The sequence below is a fragment of the Symphodus melops genome, assembly GCF_947650265.1.
Source record: "Symphodus melops genome assembly, chromosome: 8".
NCBI classification, from domain to species: domain Eukaryota; kingdom Metazoa; phylum Chordata; class Actinopteri; order Labriformes; family Labridae; genus Symphodus; species Symphodus melops.
This window is the reverse complement of record NC_136698.1, coordinates 28,594,613-28,616,256: the sequence shown is the minus strand read 5'-3', so window position 1 is coordinate 28,616,256 and position 21,644 is coordinate 28,594,613. Positions and strand designations below refer to the sequence as shown.

The window sequence follows — 21,644 nt, the reverse complement described above, 5'->3', positions numbered from 1 at the left end:
AAAAAACTACACTGACTTGAAAAAATGACAACAATGAATTGAAGAAAGGACTACAATGACTTGAAGAAAGAACTACACTGACTTGAAGAAAGGACTACAATGACTTGAAGAAAGAACTACATTAACTTGAAGAAAAAACTACACTGACTTGAAGAAAGGACAACAATGAATTGAAGAAAGGACTACACTGACTTGAAGAAAGGACTACAGTGACTTGAAGAAAGGACTACAGTGACTTGAAGAAGGGACTACACTGACTTGAAGAAAGAACTACAATGACTTGAAGAAAGGACTACACTGACTTGAAGAAAGAACTACACTGATTTGAAGAAAGGACTACACTGACTTGAAGAAAGAACTACATTGACTTGAAGAAAGAACTACATTGACTTGAAGAAAAAACTACACTGACTTGAAGAAAGGACAACAATGAATTGAAGAAAGGACTACACTGACTTGAAGAAAGGACTACACTGACTTGAAGAAAGGACTACACTGACTTGAAAAAAGAACTACACTGACTTGAAGAAAGGACTACACTGACTTGAAAAAAGAACTACACTGACTTGAAAAAAGAACTACACTGACTTGAAGAAAGGACTACACTGACTTGAAAAAAGAACTACATTGACTTGAAAAAAGAACTACACTGACTTAAAGAAAGGACTACACTGACTTGAAGAAGGGACTACACTGACTTGAAGAAAGAACTACAATGACTTGAAGAAAGGACTACACTGACTTGAAGAAAGGACTACACTGACTTGCAGAAAGGACTACACTGACTTGAAGAAAGGACTACACTGACTTGAAGAAAGGACTACAGTGACTTGCAGAAAGGACTACACTGACTTGCAGAAAGGACTACAGTGACTTGAAGAAAGGACTACAGTGACTTGAAGAAAGGACTACAGTGACTTGAAGAAAGGACTACAGTGACTTGAAGAAAGGACTACAGTGACTTGAAGAAAGGACTACAGTGACTTGAAGAAAGGACTACAGTGACTTGAAGAAAGGACTACACTGACTGCTGCTGAACACAAACAAAGTGTTCCCGCTGTGAGGAAACAAACGCAGACAGGAACATGAAACCGACCTTTCCCAGCGTGACATCAGGGAGTCCAGACTTTTTTAAGAACAAGGCGGCTTCTGTTGGTCCCACTCTCCCCGTGTTCCCAGGATCCACCTGGGAGGAAAAACACATCAGCTCTGTCAGAGGTCTGAGAGATTCATCAGTTAAATAAAAAACAACATGACACCTCAGGTGAGACTTTAACAAAGTGGGGTAAGAGTTGTGGAGGTGTTGTGTAGGCCGTCACCTCACCTGTCTGTAAAAGCTCTCATAAACAGGGTTCCCGCTTGACAGCTGTGACAGAGAGAAAACATGATTACGCTAAATCAACCCCGAAGGTTTGTCAAAAAGTGACGATCCTGCAGAGACTCTGAAGAAAAGAACATCACGACATTTTTTGTGTAAAAAAAATTGTCTTATTTTTTATTGAACTCTCTCCTGGTAGATTCTAAACTAATCTTATCGTACCTGTCTGTTGTATCTCTGTTTACCTGTGTTCCTTCTCTAAATGTTGATGTATTTGTTTTTATCTGTAAAGCACTTTGTAATAAGGTGTTTTTAAAGGTGAAATGTAAATAAAGTTATTCATTCCATTCATAAAAACATTGTCAATTAGTCTTTATTAGTACAGGTCATTTCAGACCTGTCAGACTGTGATTTTAGTTAGTTTTCTTTAAGAATATGTATATGTGTGTGTGTGTGTGTGTGTGTGTGTGTGTGTGTGTGTGTGTGTGTGGCTCGGGGTTAGCTTAGCATGTCCTCTGCATGTTTATCACCCAGGCTAGGCTAGCTAAGACGTGCTAGGACTCTACGTTATCTTAATATATAAATGCGCGTGCATAGTTTACGTGCACGGGTCAGCTCGTCCCCGCTATGAGTGCACAGCTCATGTTACATGTTAGCACTCTGTTAATAAGAAGAAGCCGGGGTTATTAAATGGTGGGATTGTTAGCACGGCTAGGTGGCTAACAAGCTAACAAGCCCCGCTATCTAACGGTCCTGGATCAGGCCCGTGTGAGTCTGTCTGCCGTCCGCCTTCATTTCAGGGAGACCTCAGGTTTAACTCTATAAAATAAACTGTTTAATTATTAAAATGAGACATGCTGCTTCATGTCAGTAAATATGTCGGCGTGAGGCAGAAGTGTCGAGGCGTAAAAAGCTGCATCTTTACCTGGGTGAGAGATGTGAGAGCTGCCATCTTCCCTGTTGCTGAGGGAACGCACCCACCCTCCCTCTCTCTCTCTCTCTCCCTCCCTCTCTCTCTCTCGCTCTCTCTCTCTGTCTCTCTCTCTCCCTCGCTCTCTCTCTCCGTCCCTCGCTCTCTCTCCCTCGCTCTCTCTCTCCGTCCCTCTCTCTCTCTCCCTCGCTCTCTCTCTCTCTCTCTCCGTCCCTCTCTCTCTCCCTCCCTCTCTCTCTCTCTCTCTCTCTCTCTCCCTCCCTCTCTCTCTCTCTCCGGGGTGAACCTTTGGGGCTCACAGCTCCATTCATCATTATAGAGGAAGAGAAACAATAAAAATCAGGGATAATGTTGATTTAGGACTCATGACGCTTCTCGAAGCAGCCAAAGAAGACAATAACATTAAACTGGCTTTAGAGAGATGACTTCCCCCAACAGAGACACCTGGAAATTATTATTTTATTTTTTTGCGTAATGGAGAACATAACTTTTAAAATAAGACTGCAAAATGCCACATTCATTGAAAGATGGTCTCCATGGCAACGAGCGATGGAGGACAGATCCAGGCAGGCAGGGAAACTGGGAAAAAGTGGTGATATGTTATTTATTTAGAGACTGTACAGGGCAGGTGTGGAAACATTATTGTAGTTGCATAAATTATGCTGATAATAATGGTGATGGTGTCACATTTTCTTTTTTCCTGCAGGTTGTTGCTGTTTTAGTTGTGGAGGTTGGGTGTGTGTGTGTGTGTGTGTGTGTGTGTGTGTGTGTGATGTGTGTGTGCGCGAAGTGGTTATTTTTGAGTCGTTGTCATTTTGTTTTTCTCCGTTGTATAAAAAACTTTAGGGCAAACAAAATTATTATTCTTATTTGTTACTGTATCAACTTACAATAAAAAGAAAGTAAGAAATAATTATTTTTGGATCGCTCAATAAATACAAAGAGGAATTGATCCACTTTTGTTTTCACTTCCGATCTGATAAATATGGAAATTTAGATTAAATTAGATGAAACTACATTGATAGTTAAACTTTACCTTCTTTTTATTATTCTCTAACTTTTCACTTTTATTCTTTGGTTATATTTTTAGTATTATCTGCACTGTCGTTCATTTACTGCCCTGTGAACCCCCGAGGACAAATAAAGTTTTTTGAATTGAATTTAAACTGAAGTTTTACTTTCGAGCACAACGAAGGAGCTGCTCCATCAGGTCTGCTGTGGCTCAGTGGTTGAGTCGGTCGTCTCTCAGCCGATAGGTCGGGGTTCTACGTGCATCAATCGGAGCCCGCCAGAGCTGCTGGGGGTTCGGTGCCTTGCTCTAGGGCACATCTGTGGTACTTTGGAAGTGACGTAGCACGTCTCTAGTAACCAGGCGAGTCTGCACCGGGAATTGAACTACCCTGCTGCCTCAACGTTTCATGATGAAGAACAGACATGTCTCCCCCTCTTTGTAAAAGCTGTTTATTTTACACAATGATGAAACCAAAGTTTTCACAACTCATCAGCACCCCCCCCCCCCCCCCCCCCCCACCCCCCCAAGAGAAAAAAAAACCCTGACAGAGATGGTCAAACAGATGAACTGAGATCAGAGCATCACCACACTGTTAGCTTCATCATTCCTCCCTCCCACTGCCATGCTATAAATAACTCTGTAACATGCAACCAGCAGGGGGCGCCTTTTATCCCATGTACAGTATAATACAAAACGTCCAGTCACTTCCAATGGGAACTCAAAGGAGAAACAGCTAAGCACATGCTGAGGGATGAAAATGGTTCAGTTTTTGTCTGGCTGCATACGGACGCCCAAAAAGCCCCAAAAACTCAAAGATCTGCAGCACTCGAGCTGATAACGTTCTTATTTTTGGGACTTCAGGGGCTCCGTAGTCCGGGTGCAAATTCAAAATCCCCTTTAGTCCAATTTGGAACAATTACTAATTAATGAACAATAGCAACCCTGAAGATGATCACCAGTCAAAGCAGACACATCTGTGAAATATCGTGTCTTTAACAACCCAGAAGGCATGAGGGCGCCGCCGCTCAAACGGGTGCAGCTTTAAGGTGCATAGAGGATGTGATGTGAGCCGAGGTGAGTCGGACTGCGTGTCAGGAAACATCAGAGCATGCATCTGTGGCACTTCAAAATCAATCTTCAAAACAAACAGTGGACGAGGACGAGGACCGCTCAGTGTCCCCTCGTCCTCGACCAAACACAAACACTGCACCAACTAGAGATCCACTAATCAGAAGTCTCAACGAGAGTCATGTGACCCTTCTGGAGGCGGAGTCAACGTCCTGCTGACTGCAGACAGATTTTAATTTGAAACTTTAAAATATCGAATTTGGAATCCAAAGACAACCGTAAAGAATAATATTTCATGCAGAGGCGAGACTCGAGGGGCGGCACGACCCCGCCTTCAAATCTGATTGGCCACCCCAAAAATCCAAATCTATGATTGGCTATTTGCTGAATCAGAGGCGGGACTTAAGTCAAAATCATCTTTTCTGTCTGTTTTCAACAGGCTGCATAATTAATGATTATATATTGTAATTGTTTTTAGTACTTTCCCTTTAAATAAATACTTTTTCTTCTTCTCCTTAAACAAAACTCAAACTGCCTCAAAGGAAGTTCGACGAGTTCGAAGGCAATTTTCTAAGAATCCTAAAAATCCAGTTTGAGTCACACCGGTTTGTTTCTGGAGGTTTCACAGAAAGATGAAGAGGTCGTAACTGTCTTCCTGTGTGACAGTTTTATCGTGTTCAGCCAAGTCGACCACGTGAAGCTTCGCCGTGTCGAGTTATTACGAGTTAACTTTAACTGAGAGTCCAGTTTCACTGTCGGTTCTCTGTCCAGAGATCTGTCCAGATCATCAAAGTCCAGATCATCAAAGTCCAGATCATCAAAGTCCAGATCATCAAAGTCCAGATCATCAAAGTCCAGATCATCAAAGTCCAGATCATCAAAGTCCAGATCATCAAAGTCCAGATCATCAAAGTCCAGATCATCAAAGTCCAGATCATCAAAGTCCAGATCATCAAAGTCCAGATCATCAAAGTCCAGATCATCAGTGGGGATGGAAGGGTAACTAAATATATAAATATATATAATGATTTGAATTGTCCTCAAACAGCAGGAATCCCTCCCCCTAGGTTTGGACCCCCCCCCCCCCCCCCCCCCCCCCGATTTCATAAAATACAAAGAGGTGAAATATAAATTATAATTCATAATTAGACACAGAGAGTGAAAACGATGAGTTAAAATTTGGACCCAAATATTCTCAGTTATTTTCAAACACTTGGGTATGTCATCAATTTTACAGTTTCATGGGGGGGGGGGGGGGGGAAGAGCAGCCCAGTCTGTGTTTCATGAAAGACCTGAAGAAGAACTCTGGACTCGTGTGGTTTGAAGAACAGACAGAAAGAAAAGCGGTGCGTCACATATTCAGGTCGGGCTTCATGACACACGTCGGCTCTTTGTTACTCTGTGGTGTTTATGTCGTGTTTCTCCAGGATGACCTTTCAAAATAAAAGCCCGTTGGCGTGCGAAGGTGATGCAAACTGTGGTTGAAATGTTCAGGCGAGACTTTAGTCCCTGGGCACGGAGAGGCAGCTGTCGTGACGTAGCAGCAGTGAGGCACAGGACAGCGTGAGCTCATGTGATGATCGTGACCACGTGTCTTCACCCTAATCATCACGATCGTCACACTAAAGCCCAAAAAAAAAAAAAAAACAACATCTGGCTGGTCTCGTTTCCTCCCCCGTCACCTCTGACCTGCGGTTACTCATCGTCCCAGGATTGTTGCAGCAGGAAGTTAGCGGCCAGGTTCTCGTTCTTCTCACAGGCGAAGTACGCCTGGATGACCAAACCTTCAGGGAAGCCCAGAGCTTTTAACTGGAAGCAAACACAGCAGGTCAGGAACACACACACTGACATCCAGCTCACACACACACACACCGACATCCAGCTCACACACACACACACACACCGACATCCAGCTCACACACACACACACTGACATCCAGCTCACACACACACACATCCTCTTTTTATTATTATTATAAGAATATAAATATGAACGTTTTCATCTTAACTATCCACACAGGCCTCACCCAGAAAACCCTCACAGGGGAGGAGTCCAGGAGGATCCAAATCAGACACCTGAACCACCTCAACTGGCTCCTTTTCAGACATCTGAGCTCCTCCCCCTCCCTCGAAGGCGGAGTCGGGACCCCCCGCCCAAAAGCTCGTGATCACAGGTGAGGTCGACGATACATCGAGAGCTTCGTTAAGCCCCACCCTAACTGAACGAGACCAAGAGGTACTGAGCCTCTTTTACATGGTGCAGTGACTCCCTCCCACCCATAGGGGGGCGATCCTGAACCCTGACCCGACACCTGGAGGTGCTGACCCTCTGGTTAACGTCACGCTCTCAGGCGTTTCTCACTCACCCTCTCGATAGCCTCCTTCTCCTGAGGGGTGACCTGGATGTAGTTGGTCTGCGGCGTCTCCGGGGCCTCGGCCCCCTCCCCACCCGGGTTCCAACCTCGCGGCTCGTTCAGCATCTGGACGAAACGCTCCTGGTGCTGAGTGATTTGCTGAAAGTCACACAGATCAAGCAGGAGGATGTAACACAGGGTTCAAAGGACGCTGCCTCGTGTACTTCCTGTTTTAGAATCGTTTGAACTGGAACAATAAAGGTTTGAGGTTCTTCAGTCACGCGGTGATACGTGACGGTTTCGTTCTACAAATCTCTGCAGACATACAAACACAGGGTCCACTGGCGTCGTACCTGCAGCAGCTGCGGGTTGTCTCTGCCCAGCTGCTGCAGCAGAGCTGGGAGGAGGGCCGGGTTCTGCTGGATGATCTGTCTCATCTGCTGGAACTGTGGCTGGTTCCTCAGGAACTCCAGAGGGTTCCCTGTAGACACAGAGTCCCCTCCAGCTGTGAGACTCTGGCTGCCGGACACCAGACCTGCTGGGAGCGGACGCACGGCTTACTGACACAACAGTTTTCAGGGATTCATACTGAACAAAGATTTACCAAAACAAACACGACACCATGTAGCAGTCTGAAGGAGCTTTCAGCTTCGATGCTAGCATGATTTTCAAAGTAGCATTCCCTCAGTGCTGCATCTGCACCTGCCCCCTCTAAAGCCCCGCCCCTTCCCCCTTGTGCTCCCTCTAAAGCAACGCCCCCTCCGTGCCCCCTCTAAAGCCCCTCCCCTCTGTGCCCCCTCTAAAGCCACGCCCCTCTCCTCTGTGCCCCCTCTAAAGCCCCTCCCCTCCGTGCCCCCTCTAAAGCTCCGCCCCTCTGTGCTCCCTCAAAAGCCACGCCCCTCCGTGCCCCCTCTAAAGCTCCGCCCCTCTGTGCTCCCTCAAAAGCCACGCCCCTCCATGCCCCCTCTAAAGCTCCGCCCCTCTGTGCTCCCTCAAAAGCCACGCCCCTCCGTGCCCCCTCTTAAGCTCCGCCCCTCTGTGCCCCCTCTAAAGCTCCGCCCCTCTGTGCTCCCTCAAAAGCTTCTTTCTTACTGGGCTGAGGAGCTGGAGGTGCTTGTTGTTGTTGTTGTTGTGTAGTGGTCGTGGTGGTCGTAGCAGGAGCAGGAGCGGGGGGGTCAGATGGCACGCTTTGTCTGATTGGCTCCTGAGGTGGAAGGTCAGCGGCCTCTGCTGGGATACCCTGCAGTGCAGAACATGAGACAGTTCAGAGTAAAGAGAGAGGCGGGGCTGAGAATGCTGATCACCGATTGGTTCCATCCTCACCATCAGTAGATACTCCACTGCTCGGTCCGGGTTGTTGTAACTGGCTCTCAGGGCGTTGACCACCTGCTCTCGCTCATAACCCATCGACATGATCTCTGACACCAGGTTCTCATAGGCCGGACCTGTGACTGCAGGACCAGCAGGACCAGCAGCAGGACCAGCAGCAGGACCAGCAGCAGGACCAGCAGCAGGACCAGCAGGACCACCAGCAGGACCACCAGCAGGACCAGCAGCAGGACCAGCAGCACCACCAGCAGGACCAGCAGCAGGACCAGCAGCAGGACCACCAGGACCAGCAGGACACAGACAGGAGATCAACGCTAGCTCAATAAACTGAACGTCTGCATCCCTATGTTGAAGTCATGACAGCCGTTCTCTCTCACACACACACACACACACACACACACACACACACACACACACACACACACACACACACACACACACACACACACACACACACACACACACACACACACGCGATGTAAAACGACTGGAGAAGCTGAAACACTTGGGTATGTCATCAATTTATGAAACCCGGGTCGAAACCGACGTTTGAAAAAACAATTTCTCCAACTGCTGATATCGATGTTTATTTCATGACTTCCCACAATGCAACACTGAGTTGCGTAGGTGGGCGTGTATTCTCTGAATCAGTCGTTAGACGTACAACAAATAAACATGTGGTCAACTCTCACTGGAGGGGAATTCTCCCATAATGCATCCTGCTGCCTTCCTGAACTTCATGTGAAAATAACAGCAGAGCCCATTTACGCCGCGACTTCCTGTACGGCTGTTTGAACCCCGACAGAAGACGGGCCGTCACTCGTGTCGTTGTCTTACCCAGTATGGACGCTGCTTCTTCGAGGAGGCCGAGCTCATCGACGAGGCTTCAACAGAGAACATGGAGTTAGTGCTCACGCAGCAAGAAACATCAGCTGAGCTAATGCTAATGTGGAAATGCTAACATGATGCTGGTGACGTCATCAAATTGAATGCCGAGTTAAAAAAACATTAAAATGTAAACACCACTCTCTTCACCTGGAGGCGGAGGACGGCGCTGGAGGAGCGGCAGCTTCTGGATTCTCGGGGTCTTCCCTCGGCTTCTCCTCCGGTTGAGCAGCTGAGGCGGGGCGGTCTGCAGGGGCGGCGGTCTGGTCCGCCCCTGCAGGCTCCGGAGCAGGAGCAGAGGCGGAGGCTGGTGCTGAATCCGGGGCTGTGTTCGAGTCCAGAGCGGCGGGCTCCTTCTCAGACGCCTGCGGGGGGTTTCCTGGGACTGTGGGGGGGCTCTCAGAGGGAGGCCCTGACTTGGGGACAGGCGAGGGTGCAGACTGTGCATGTGTCGGTGTGGAGGGAACTCGTGATGGGTCAGAGGACGCTGCTTCATCTGAGAGTGACGGAGGAGCTGCAGCCGCCTGGGGGGTCGGCCCGGCGGGAGCTTTTGGAGGAGGATCTTGTTTGGACTAAAGATAAAAGAAGACCGTTAGTAGAGTTAGTCTCTGATCCGGATCACGAGCTGCACTGGACTGGACAAAGTCTGAATCTTCTACTTCTGTCTCAACATCTCAAAGATCTTAAAATGTCTCCAGCAAGACGGAAGAGTTGAATCAAAGTTAAGCCTGCGACATCACGCTCTAAACACACAAGCTGAAGAAACACTGACCTTGGTTACCATGACAACCACAAAGTTTTTTTCATCAATCTTGTACTCCTTCAGCTGGGTGTCATCGTTTAATATTTTGCCTGCGACATTGAAGGAGAGACATCAGAGAGGATTCATGCTGAAGTTTGAAACAGTGAAATAAACATGTTAGCCATGTTAGAGAAGAAGAGACGCTCTTTAAACAGGCCTGTCCACAGACGTTACACACTCTCTCTCTCTGCTTCAGGAGCTGCTGCATGTTTGCGTTCAGACTTCACCCCGAGTTTCTCCCAGCAGGAGAAGTCACCTCCAGCCAGAGGGAGGGACTACGATCTCAGCGCACCAATAAAAAGGCTGCACCATGTCTTCTGTTCTGCACTCAGTCTGTTGAACTGTTCTGTTCCGGATCTGGTTGGACCAGAGAAGGTAGGCGGGGCTTTGAAGGCCGTTTTGGACGCCCCTGGGTTTGCCAGATATGAGAGCAGTTATCAGGTGAACAGGTGTTGCAGCGATGGAAGCGGGCAGTGGAACTGCTTCAGATAGAAGTGATTGTACCCGAGCTAAAAAGCCTCTGCATGTTTCTAATAAGCTCCAGCAGCAGAAAGCTGCTCAAACTAGGATCAATGTTGGAGATGAAACATGGAGAGAGGTTAGAACGCAGAAAGCTTTACAGACCCATGCAGAGCTGGCTAAACACTGAAGCTACAGTGTCCACCACATGCAGAGCTGGCTAAACACTGAAGCTACAGTGTCCACCACATGCAGAGCTGGCTAAACACTGAAGCTACAGTGTCCACCACATGCAGAGCTGGCTAAACACTGAAGCTACAGTGTCCACCACATGCAGAGCTGGCTAAACACTGAAGCTACAGTGTGCACCACATGCAGAGCTGGCTAAACACTGAAGCTACAGTGTCCACCACATGCAGAGCTGGCTAAACACTGAAGCTACAGTGTCTCTACATGCAGAGCTGGCTAAACACTGAAGCTACAGTGTCCACCACATGCAGAGCTGGCTAAACACTGAAGCTACAGTGTGCACCACATGCAGAGCTGGCTAAACACTGAAGCTACAGTGTCCACCACATGCAGAGCTGGCTAAACACTGAAGCTACAGTGTCTCTACATGCAGAGCTGGCTAAACACTGAAGCTACAGTGTCTCTACATGCAGAGCTGGCTAAACACTGAAGCTACAGTGTCCACCACATGCAGAGCTGGCTAAACACTGAAGCTACAGTGTCTCTACATGCAGAGCTGGCTAAACACTGAAGCTACAGTGTCCACCACATGCTGAGCTGGCTAAACACTGAAGCTACAGTGTCCACCACATGCTGAGCTGTGTGAGAGGAGGGGGGGGAGACAGCTCTCTGTGATGATTAGAGTTTAGACTGCAGTACTCATTTTAAACACTAGGGGGCGGAGCTACAGACTGCTCCTTTAAATGATGAAGTAGATGTTATCTTTATTTAAGTCATGCACTCACCTGCATAGATGAGTTTTTGTCCTGAAGCAGGAAATCCTTCTTTTCCTCGGTCCTCCTCGATTTTCTTCTTCAGAGCTTCAACCTGACAACAACCAGCAGACGGATCACTGCGTTAAGACTGATCACTTTATAACCCGGGTCTGGGTGAGTTCCTGTCTCCACCGCTAACCTTCACAGCACATCAGGTTGGTTAAAATACAATAATCTGAACACAAGGACACACATCCAGCCATGACTGGTTAATTATACCGAGCTACAATTCATTTAGCAGACAGGAAGTGACCAGAGACAGAGTACAGGCGCTGACAGGAAGTGACCAGAGACAGAGTACAGGTGGTGACAGGAAGTGACCAGAGACAGAGTACAGGTGGTGACAGGAAGTGACCAGAGACAGAGTACAGGTGGTGACAGGAAGTGACCAGAGACAGAGCACAGGTGGTGACAGGAAGTGACCAGAGACAGAGCACAGGTGGTGACAGGAAGTGACCAGAGACAGAGTACAGGTGGTGACAGGAAGTGACCAGAGACAGAGTACAGGTGGTGACAGGAAGTGACCAGAGACAGAGTACAGGTGCTGACAGGAAGTGACCAGAGGCAGAGCACAGGTGGTGACAGGAAGTGACCAGAGACAGAGTACAGGTGCTGACAGGAAGTGACCAGAGACAGAGTACAGGTGCTGACAGGAAGTGACCAGAGACAGAGTACAGGTGGTGACAGGAAGTGACCAGAGACAGAGTACAGGTGGTGACAGGAAGTGACCAGAGACAGAGTAAAGGTGCTGACAGGAAGTGTTTAATTTTATTGGCATATATCTGAGATCAAACTAACCAATAAATCACTTAATGTGCAAATATCAACCAATATTATGATCCAGCTGATTAATCGGTCGAGCTCTTTAAATAAGATAAAAATAAATATCAAAATTGAGTTGGAAATTAGCCCCCACGACTCGCAAAATACAGGAGGGGTTTTTTGCAATCACGGCTGAATTTGCTGAACCTACCTGGATAAATTAAAGTAGGTGTAACGTGTCTGAGACTCTCCTCTATACACTCAAACTGAAGTCCTCTCAGCGAGGACAGGGCCGTATAATAAACTACAATAACCATCTTTTTATGTTTGTGAGCGAGACAAATGTGACAGTGGAAACGTTGATACCTGATCAGAGCCAGAGAAAGATTTGTTTCCATATCTGATGTTTTTAATAATCTGTATTCTGATGTGTTTGCATTAAATCAGGATTTAAACCTGTTTGAGAGATAAAGATCATTAAAGTGTCAGCTACCTGCTGGACTGAGCACAAAGTTAAAGGTGATAAATGTAAAGAAGGCGGGGCTTCTTCTTCTCTCTTATTAATGCATGTTAATCATTTATCAGAAACCTTTACATGTGTCTCATCTGTTTAAACTGATGGAGCTTTAAAATGTTGCATCGTCATTCACGGTTACAAACTGAAACAAGTCAAACTTTATCAAGCCAGACGGAAGATTACACAACGTTCCGGTCTTGGTTTTTCAAAATAAGACGTTCAGTCCTCTAATATAGTTTTAAGGTCCAGAGAATTGGCAAACATGACCATAGTTATAACTAGAGATGAAACAATTGAAGATTTGACAAACTGAGACAGACGATGATTGAAGCAGGTTCCTGATAAGCTGCTGCTCAGCGTGGTTTCTGTCTCTCATAAAGAGATGATCGGAGTTTCTCATTAAACGATGCATCATGTTGGTTTGTGTTATTTGTGTAGTTCTCCGTCTTCTTAAAATATTTACAGTTTTTGTCTGTTATCTTCTCACCTCTTTACTTTTCTGTCTTGAAGCCAAAAATGTTTCCACACCTCTGATTTAAAAGACGGGGGTGCGTCCTAAATCTGCAGCTGCTGTCGCTCACCGTGTTATTCAGATTCATTTGTAAGATGACTGATTAAACTTTATTTATCGTCATTCAAACTTCAACTTTACGGTGCAGAGGAGAACTAAATGTTGTTGCATTGGCTCTTTGTGCTGCAGAATAAAAAACCAGCATCAACTATTTACATAAGGTAAGTAATATTTACAAATTAAGGTGCATATAAAAATAACATTTTGACGTACGTTGTATTGTCTTTTTTTACAGTCCAGTGAGGTGATCATGTTGTGGAGGTTTGAAGGGACTTCTGGCCTGAGAGAAGGAGTTATAACCTTCACACCTTTGAATCCATTTATTGCATTTTATGATTCATCTTTACATCTCTAGTTATTTTATGACATTTTAAATTTCACAGTGTCAATAAACGAATGAGCAGAATTTAAATGTTTACCTTCTTCACAGTATTGTTTGCACTGATAAAAATAAAGACATTATAAATTAAACTATTATCTTTTTTAGTCTGTACATATTAGTCTGTAATTATTGCTCCTTAGTTAAATTCCTTGTGTGTTAAACAAAGCTGACCAATAAAACTGATTCTGAACGATTTCGTGCTTTTACTCTGAAGGGACAAATGCGTATTTCCGGTCTAAGACGCGCTAACTCCGTCTACGTCACCTGACGTGAACTCATTTAATTACAGTCAGATTGTTTAGAAACGACAACTTGTCTGACAACATTTCACTCACATTGAATCGAGGTTAAAAATGGTCAGTGACGTGTTTCCGGTCCGAGCTCGTTAAACAGAGTTAGCAGTTGAGCTAACGGAGCCCCCCCCCCTCACTCCCCTCCCCTCCCCCGGCCTGGCCGTGTTTACTTCAGCCCCGTTAACTTGCACTCACCGTCACCTCGGGGTCTATGTGGATCTTGAAGGTCTGCTGCTGCAGGGTCTTCAGGGTGATGGTCAGCATGTCTGCAGGTTCGGGGGTCGCTGGTGGGGGGGGGTCAAACACGAGGCGCGTGCACGGCAGTGTCCCCTCTTTATTCCGCACAGGATCTATTTATCTGGCTCTACATGCATCTGTGACTCAGCTGTCTCAGTGCACGCCGTGCAGGGACGCCACCTAGAGCTGAAGGATGGGCACTGCATGCTGCTGCCTTCAGGGGCTGCAGGAAATATCCCAACTTGTTATCTCGTTTTAATGTTACTTAAGTTTTGAAGCTCTTTTGAGAGACACATGAAACATACACTGACAGGACCTCAAGTCTGCATACTCGGGAAGTAACCCCCCCCCTTTTACTCTGCAGCCTCTACCATCAGTGTGTGAATGGATGAGTTAATACTGATGGACTCTGCAGCAGCCTCTACCATCAGTCTGTGAATGTTACCTTTTTTTTTTTTTTCTTATCATTTCTATCCCCAGTAATAACTTACAACTTTAATAAACTTTGAAGTATTTATAAAACTCTTTTACTGTTTAACCTGTAAAAATAAAGTTAGACAGAGGGCACACGTTTAATGGTGCGTTCATGTGTTGTCAGAAACATCAGGAAAAACGAGTTTCTGAGTTGTAAAATGCAGATGAACACCTGCTGAAGTTGGAACCAATGAGACACTCGGAAAAGAATTCAATGCCGAGGGCCAAATAAGTTTTGTTCATGTGAACATATTTTTTATAAATTCACTTTTTGCTCCACTTTGACTTAAAACAGAGACGTTCACACGTCTTCAAACCATCCATGATGTTTTGCTGTTTACATTCAGACTTTGCAAACTGAATCCTGTGAACAGACAGAAAGCCCCCCCCCTCCTGGAAGCCGATTAGTTTGAGAAGATGCTATAGACTGGTGTAGTAAGGACGTATTTTTGTAGGCCAACCCGAGAAAATGGCGCCGGTGGTTCCTACGTAAATTTGTCTGTGGGATTGTTGCATTGGATTTTGGATCATTACAGAAAATAATCTGTGTGTCAAACACACGTTTCTGATGCTGTTTAGTTCAGCTGGATAATCTTTACAGATGAACATCATTTATATGAAGTTTGAAGAGTTAACGCAGCCCAGAGAAGTAAAAAGCTAACGTTATGCTACAAGCTAACTACACCACGGTCGGTTTATAATGACGTCACGACCGTTATGCTTCATCGATCTAATCAGTGGATTTGACAAGCTAGCTAAACGTTAGCTTAATAAGTTGTTTATTAACCTAATATTTACAAGAGCTCTGAAAAACATGACTAGAGGCTGTAAGGAGGATTAGAGAGAGAGTTCCCGGCGAGATGACGTCTCCATGACAACCACTGTAGTCTCAGTTAGCTACTCGTTAGCAAGTGGGGTCTTAGCTAACGTAGTTTATCTCGTCTAACAAAACATCATCATCTCTTCAGCTTGTGTTAACCACAGAACTTATTTCAGTCTAAACACAAACACATTCAAAATCCACATTTAGACTTTTAGAGTTAGGAACCCACGGAGCTAACATGCTAACTCACTTCCTGGTTTTAGGACTCAAAACTACACCAGTCTATAAGAGTCCGTCTAAATGTTTTCATGTAGACCACGTGCTGCCCCCTACTGGTGAAGAAAGAGTCAGCAGACAGTGAAAGAAGAACACGGCGTCGTCCCGGGCTCTGCCTCGTGCAGATTAGATTTTTTTAATTCTTTGACAAACTGAAACAAACATTCACACGTCCACAGCGGCCGCCACAAACAAGAGTTTGGTGGTGTGAGAAGTTTCAGGACCGTCGATCTCTCAGATCAACCAGGAAGTCCAAGTCACAGTTTGTCTGAGGCAGTCTCACCGCAAACACTCGGCGCTCGCACGAGGACACGCGTCCAAACGTGCGAGCTGAAGGGAACCAAAGATGAATGGAATAAATTATGAGCGGCTGAAAACAGAAACAGTTCTGCATCACACAGGAGAACTAAAAGTGCAAGAACCAGACGACACAGAACCCTCGACTCACTGATCATCCCGACTAAAGAAGACTAATTAAAGGGCTCCCTGTAACTGCACACACACGCCACGGCGTCCGACTGAGCCGCTCAGCCAATCACATTCAATTATAAAACTCTCAACCGAAGAAAACACACAAACATGTAAACCGCTCGTCCCTTTTCTCATTTGGAGGCTGGAAAAAAACAAACAAGGGAATCAATAAAAACAAACAAACAAGGGAATCAATAAAAACAAACAAGGGAATCAATAAAAAAAAAAAAAATTATCTGACCTGACCCACCCCCCCCCCCCCCCCCCCCCCACCTGAATAAAAGGCTGCTGTATGAAAGGCCAGTGTCGTTAACCTGCAGAGAACGAGCGGCTCGTCTCCTCTACAGCTCGTCCTTCTCCAGGGTCTCGTTGTCTTCCTCCTCCGGCTCCTCGTCCTGTTCCCCTTCTTCTTCCTCCTCCTCTTCCTCCTCCTCCTCTCCATCTTCCTCGTCCTCCTCCGCGTCTTCGGTGTCCTTTTTCTTGCTCTTCTCCTCCTCCTCTCTCAGCTTCCTCTCGATGTCCTCCTGCTCGTCCTTCATCTTCTTCTCTGGTCCCTGGAGGAAGAAGACGAGCGGCTGTTACCTCTCGAGCTCAGCGTCGCCTTTAACTCACCTGAGCTCAGAAACTACTTTCAACATGGAACCCATGAAGCACGTCTGCTTCCAAACTTAACATGTGAAGGAGTCATCAATAATAAGTAATAACTAATTAACTCAGGGCTTTCTAATTAATTAGTCGACATTAATCACATTTTAAGTGCGTCACAATATTTGCCCTAAACAGCAACACCTCTCAGTCTACATGGATGTTGATGAATGCATGCAGTGTTTCTTCTCAGTTTCATAAAGCTGTTGGATCTTGTTTGAAATAGTTTTTCTGCACAGCAGCTGGAAAGTTGGATCACACGCTGCTATCTGTAGCACATTTTCTAATCCCTTATCTTCTATCACTAATAGTGATCTACAGTCCAGAGCGATCAATTTAGAGAGTGAGTTTATAAGTTTATCAGACGTTGAATTACTAATGTTGATCCTGAAGACAGTCATTTAGTCGAGTTCAGGCTGTTTGTACTTGTGGCGAAGCTAACGCAAAGCTAGCGATGAGCTAGCACGAAATTAACGCATTATTTTCTTGTAATTAATTAATTGTAATTAACCAATTAAAGTCCCACCCCTAATAAATATTTGTTTTTTTAGGGTACAGCTGCAGAGAGACGGGAAGTGTGGAGGAGGACATGCAGCAAAGGTCAGAGGTCGGATTCGAACCTTCGGCCTACAGCCTCTGAACGTGTCTTAACCCTCGCCCAGATCAATAACTTCCCTTTGTGAAGACAATCAGGGTTCATTGAACAGACGCAGGGTCCGAAATCAACCCCGCCAAGACCAGAGAGATTTAGCGTTTGGCGAGTAGATTTCAGAGAGCTGTGGCCACGTGGCGGGTAAAGTCATGAAAGCTATGCTAGTATTAACCAGCTAGCTAAACAATGAAGGCCAGCAGTTTATTTCCTGCTCTGATAAAATGACTGATGTCACACTAAAACACTGTTTGTTATTTCATCTACCCGCCATCTTGGCCGCTGAACAGATGCTAAACCTAGCTTAGCCTGCTAACAGGCTAACAGGGTGAGGCCGGTGGATTTCCCCTCATGTTCGTCCTGCTGCTCGACGACGGTTCGACAGATGATTGTGTTTCAGCGAGCTCACCTTCGTCACTCCCCACGTCTTCTCCCCGAACTCCTCGGCTTCCTGGACGTCGTCGGTGATCAGGAAGTTGTCAAAGATGGTTCCCGATTTGACCTGAACAACCAAAACAAACGTGATGGATTTTTCTCTTTTTTTTTTTTTTTTTTTTTTTTTTTTTAAATCACAGCATGAGACGGGTCGGTGTGTGACTCGAGGATGTGTGACTCGAGGATGTGTGACTCGAGGATGTGTGACTCGAGGATGTGTGACTCGAGGGTGTGTGACTCGGTCAGGTCGGGTCCGAGTCGTTACCTGCCACAGATCCAGGCCGAGCACGCCGATGTTGTCAAACTTATACATGGTGGCGTCCGCGCTGTACTCCGGGTTGTCGATCTCGGGGTGGACCCAGGCGCCCTTGTAGTCCGGGTTGTCGATCTGCTTGGGTTTCCACTCGCCCTGCACAGACCAGCGAGGGGGGGGGGGGTTATGACATCACGCCTGGAGAGAGTAATGCTAACGAGCTAGCTTTAAGAGACCGACCTTGTACTCGGGGTTGGTGATCATCGGAGGCTCCCACTCTCCGTCCATGTCCTCGTCCCAGTCGTCGGGTTTCTTGGCGTCGGGGTCAGTGATGGTCTCTGCCTGCTCCCAGTCCTACAGGGGACAAAATACACAGGGGACATTTACACCTTCAGTCAAGAGAGGCGTGAACCAAGCGTCTCATCTTTCAGTCTCCGTCTTTGACGCCAGAGGACAGGAACGCCGTCTTAGTGGACGTGCGGCGTCTGACAGTCTTCCTAGTTTGTCGTCCTACCTCGGGCTTGGTGTCGCTGGGGTCGTCTATCTTGACCCGGTCGTCCCAGTCGCTGGGTTTCTTGGCCTCTGGGTCCTTGATCGTCTTGGGGGGCAGCATGTCCCAGTCCTCCTCCAAGGAGCCCGACTCCACCTTCTCGTTGTCGACCCGGACCTCGTACGTCTGGTCTGGATTCAGAATCAGCGTGTACATGTGTGTCAGCTCGTCGTCCTGGGGAGACAGGAGAGCGTTAAGAAGACGTCCACCGTGTGAACGAGTCCGGACCTCCTCAGACCTCCTCAGACCGCTACCTTGCATTTGACGTCTTTCTTTATCAGGTGATTCTGACCCTTGTAGTTGAAGATCACGTGGACCTTCTTGGTGCTGTACCCACAGATGTCAGGACCTGAGGACACAGGATCAGTCATCAACATCTCTCTCTCTCTTTGCTCGCCCTGTGCTGGTCTTTGCTCGGACCCGGGTGTCCCCGCAGAACAAACACGACTCACCAAACATGATGTAATACTGCGAGTCTCCGTGCATGTCGCTCTGGTCGAGGTCGGCGGGGAAGATCTTGACGTAGCCGCCTCCACAGTCGATCTTCTGCTCGTGCTTGATGGTGAACTGGACCACCAGAGTCTTCCCCTCGTTGCTGAAGGGCTGGATCTTGGTGGACAGGGCGTAGAAGCGTGCGTCCTGGCTGGTCTGCAGACCTGTCCGAGGTCACATGACATCACAAAGGTTACTGAGAATCATGTTTATGATGCTTGGAGGGGAGGAGCCACATTGACCCCGCCCCCCCCCCCAGGCAGGTTTTTCAAGTCTTGGAGATGATCTCAAACTTCCTGGTCACTGAACGCCTCTCTAAGATTTACCAACACACACACACACACACACACACACACACACACACACACACACACACACACACACACACACACACACACACACACACACACACACACACACACACACACACACACACACACACACACACACACACACACACACACACACACACACACACACACACACACACACACTACCTTTATCCGCCTCGGCGTCCCCGTAGAACTTTCCAGCGCTCAGCTCCCATTGGCCGTAGTCGGACTTGTGTTTGGACTCGACCCAGCGGCTCTTCCATCCGTCTGAAAAAAAAAAAGACCAATCACAGAGGGACACTTAGAGACCGGCTTCTCCTGTTTACACACAGCAACACAGGAGGAGGTCACTTCCTCATTAAGGTCAAAGGTCAGAGAGAGAGAGAGAGTGACTGCCTGGAGGACAGCACCCGGGTTGTTTATGGCTTGATGTTAACAGAAGCACATTGAAGCTGTCTGCTAACTTTAAACAGAGAGACTCGTGAAGAAGAATCAAAAGTGAAAGTGACAGAAATCAGCAGCTGCTTTAATCACACCAACTTCACTCTGAACATTATCAAGCTGCTGTTTTACACATTACATTATATGATATCATATTATATTATATATATATTATATGATATGATGTGTATATATGTGAGCTGGTGCACCGAGCTGAGGCTGTCTGCACGGTGACAGGTCATACTGCACCTCCATCCAGGAACTGCTCCTTCAGGTACACCGAGCCGTCGATGCCCAGCAGCAGGGCTGCGAACAGAACCGCCACAGGGAGCTTCATGTGGGCTGCTTGGGTCCGGACTCCGGGGGGGCTGCAGGGACGAGGAGAGACGTGAAGTCAGCTGAGAAAGAACGAGGGAGGAAATGTAAGCTGAGGATTTCAACGGAGACTCAGCGAGTCCTGCACAGATGGCCGCGTCTCATTGGACCAGCGTCTGGCCAATCAGAGGAGACCACGAGTTTACGTTTCGGGTAAGCTCGGGTCCAATCGGCCGGAGATCGGAGAGAGGGCGGAGCATGCTGCGTTCAGGGACTGTAGGTAAAACACTGTGCAGACCACACACACATACACACACACACACACACACACACACACACACACACACACACCCTGCTTCCTTTGCTTTGACCAGCAGGGGGCGTTGGCTTTCTGCTCTATGGTTGATACAAACAACTTCCATAAATTAGTCAGCTTCATTATGAACCGTGAAGCTCACATCTGCACTCCTGAAGATGTCTCGACCTGGGGCCTTGATCAGGGGTGTAGATCAGGGGTGTAGATCAGGGGTGTAGATCAGGGGTGTAGATCAGGGCCTTGATCAGGGGTGTAGATCAGGGGTGTAGATCAGGGGTGTAGATCAGGGGTCTCGATCAGGGGTCTAGATCAGGGGCCTTGATCAGGGGTCTAGATCAGGGGTCTAGATCAGGGGTCTAGATCAGGGGTGTAGATCAGGGGTCTAGATCAGGGGTCTAGATCAGGGGTGTAGATCAGGGGTGTAGATCAGGGGTGTAGATCAGGGGTCTAGATCAGGGGTCTAGATCAGGGGTCTAGATCAGGGGTGTAGATCAGGGGTCTCGATCAGGGGTCTAGATCAGGGGTCTAGATCTGGGGCCTTGATCAGGGGTCTCGATCAGGGGTCTAGATCCTGCAGCCTGCAGCAGATCCTGCAGGACAGGATGTTGACGTGTTGAATGTCTCTTTGTGTGTGAAGAGAGGTTCTTAATCTCAGTGGGACCCACCTGGTTAAATAACGGGACGATAAATCCTAATAAACACCTCCTGTCAGCCTCAACATAAAGAGTCATTGATTTAATCACACTGTCACGCCCTCTGCTAACACATCATGTGTATGTATAGGGTTCAGCCCTTCTCTAACACACACTGTGTTTTTATCAGTCCCTCGAGAGGCCGCCGCCAAAACGAACATTTCATCTGACGTGAAGCTGCGTTTAAATCTACACGTCGTGTTAAACAGCAGAGACGCCAACAGGCTGCTGCTTTTATTCATCCAACTGTTGTTCGTCTGACTCTCTGAACTCTTCAAAAACACCATTTATGAAAACGAAGGAAAAGTTTGAATGTCAGAAAGTTTATTTAAACAATCAGACCTCTTTAACATCATGTCCTCATCCATTCACACTGATGGCAGAGGCTGCTGCAGAGTCCATCAGTATGAACTCATCCATTCATACACATTCACACACTGATGGTAGAGGCTGCTGCAGGGTCCATCAGTATGAACTCATCCATTCACACACTGATGGTAGAGGCTGCTGCAGGGTCCATCAGTATGAACTCATCCATTCACACACTGATGGTAGA

At 47.0% G+C, this 21,644-nt stretch overlaps 2 protein-coding genes and 1 long non-coding RNA gene across 5 annotated transcripts; all 3 read right to left on the bottom strand.

The window, feature by feature from the left end:
- Window positions 1-1,064: 1,064 nt before the first annotated feature.
- LOC306827747 lies at window positions 1,065-2,358 on the bottom strand. The gene is made up of 3 exons (XR_013779665.1): window positions 2,244-2,358; window positions 1,325-1,366; window positions 1,065-1,186 (listed from the first exon to the last, which is right to left on the bottom strand). It is a non-coding gene; the product is annotated as an uncharacterized lncRNA (long non-coding RNA).
- A 1,689-nt stretch (window positions 2,359-4,047) lies between these two features.
- rad23ab (RAD23 homolog A, nucleotide excision repair protein b) lies at window positions 4,048-14,105 on the bottom strand. 3 transcript variants are annotated; one of them, XM_079349761.1, is made up of 10 exons: window positions 13,883-14,105; window positions 11,133-11,214; window positions 9,670-9,749; window positions 9,048-9,469; window positions 8,850-8,896; window positions 8,007-8,134; window positions 7,776-7,923; window positions 7,037-7,221; window positions 6,696-6,842; window positions 4,048-6,138 (listed from the first exon to the last, which is right to left on the bottom strand). In XM_079349761.1, exons 1-10 carry the CDS (start codon window positions 13,949-13,951, stop codon window positions 6,025-6,027), a joined length of 1,422 nt encoding a protein of 473 aa, XP_079205887.1. In that variant the 5' UTR covers window positions 13,952-14,105; the 3' UTR covers window positions 4,048-6,024. The 3 variants fall into 3 exon arrangements, with proteins under 3 accessions (XP_079205887.1, XP_079205888.1, XP_079205889.1); XM_079349762.1 differs by having other exon boundaries at window positions 7,037-7,218; XM_079349763.1 differs by having other exon boundaries at window positions 8,850-8,898; window positions 9,056-9,469.
- A 1,495-nt stretch (window positions 14,106-15,600) lies between these two features.
- LOC306827739 (calreticulin-like) lies at window positions 15,601-20,258 on the bottom strand. Its single transcript, XM_079349765.1, has 9 exons — window positions 20,015-20,258; window positions 19,490-19,591; window positions 18,953-19,156; window positions 18,755-18,849; window positions 18,465-18,674; window positions 18,191-18,304; window positions 17,963-18,106; window positions 17,672-17,764; window positions 15,601-16,522 (listed from the first exon to the last, which is right to left on the bottom strand). The coding sequence occupies exons 1-9, from the start codon at window positions 20,100-20,102 to the stop codon at window positions 16,310-16,312; spliced, it is 1,263 nt and encodes a 420-aa protein (XP_079205891.1). The 5' UTR covers window positions 20,103-20,258; the 3' UTR covers window positions 15,601-16,309.
- Window positions 20,259-21,644: the final 1,386 nt, after the last annotated feature.

Coding starts and splice junctions, on each gene's coding strand:
- rad23ab (XM_079349761.1), bottom strand. CDS start 13,951: ATGCTGACCATCACCCTGAAGACCCTGCAGCAGCAGACCTTCAAGATC. Junction 9,470..9,669: donor TGGTTGTCATGGTAACCAAG/GTCAGTGTTTCT, acceptor TTTTATCTTTAG/TCCAAACAAGATCCTCCTCC. Junction 8,135..8,849: donor AGAAGCAGCGTCCATACTGG/GTAAGACAACGA, acceptor CTGGTCCTGCAG/TCACAGGTCCGGCCTATGAG.
- LOC306827739 (XM_079349765.1), bottom strand. CDS start 20,102: ATGAAGCTCCCTGTGGCGGTTCTGTTCGCAGCCCTGCTGCTGGGCATC. Junction 19,157..19,489: donor GGACGCCGAGGCGGATAAAG/GTAGTGTGTGTG, acceptor GACCTCGGACAG/GTCTGCAGACCAGCCAGGAC. Junction 18,675..18,754: donor AGAAAGACGTCAAATGCAAG/GTAGCGGTCTGA, acceptor CTGTCTCCCCAG/GACGACGAGCTGACACACAT.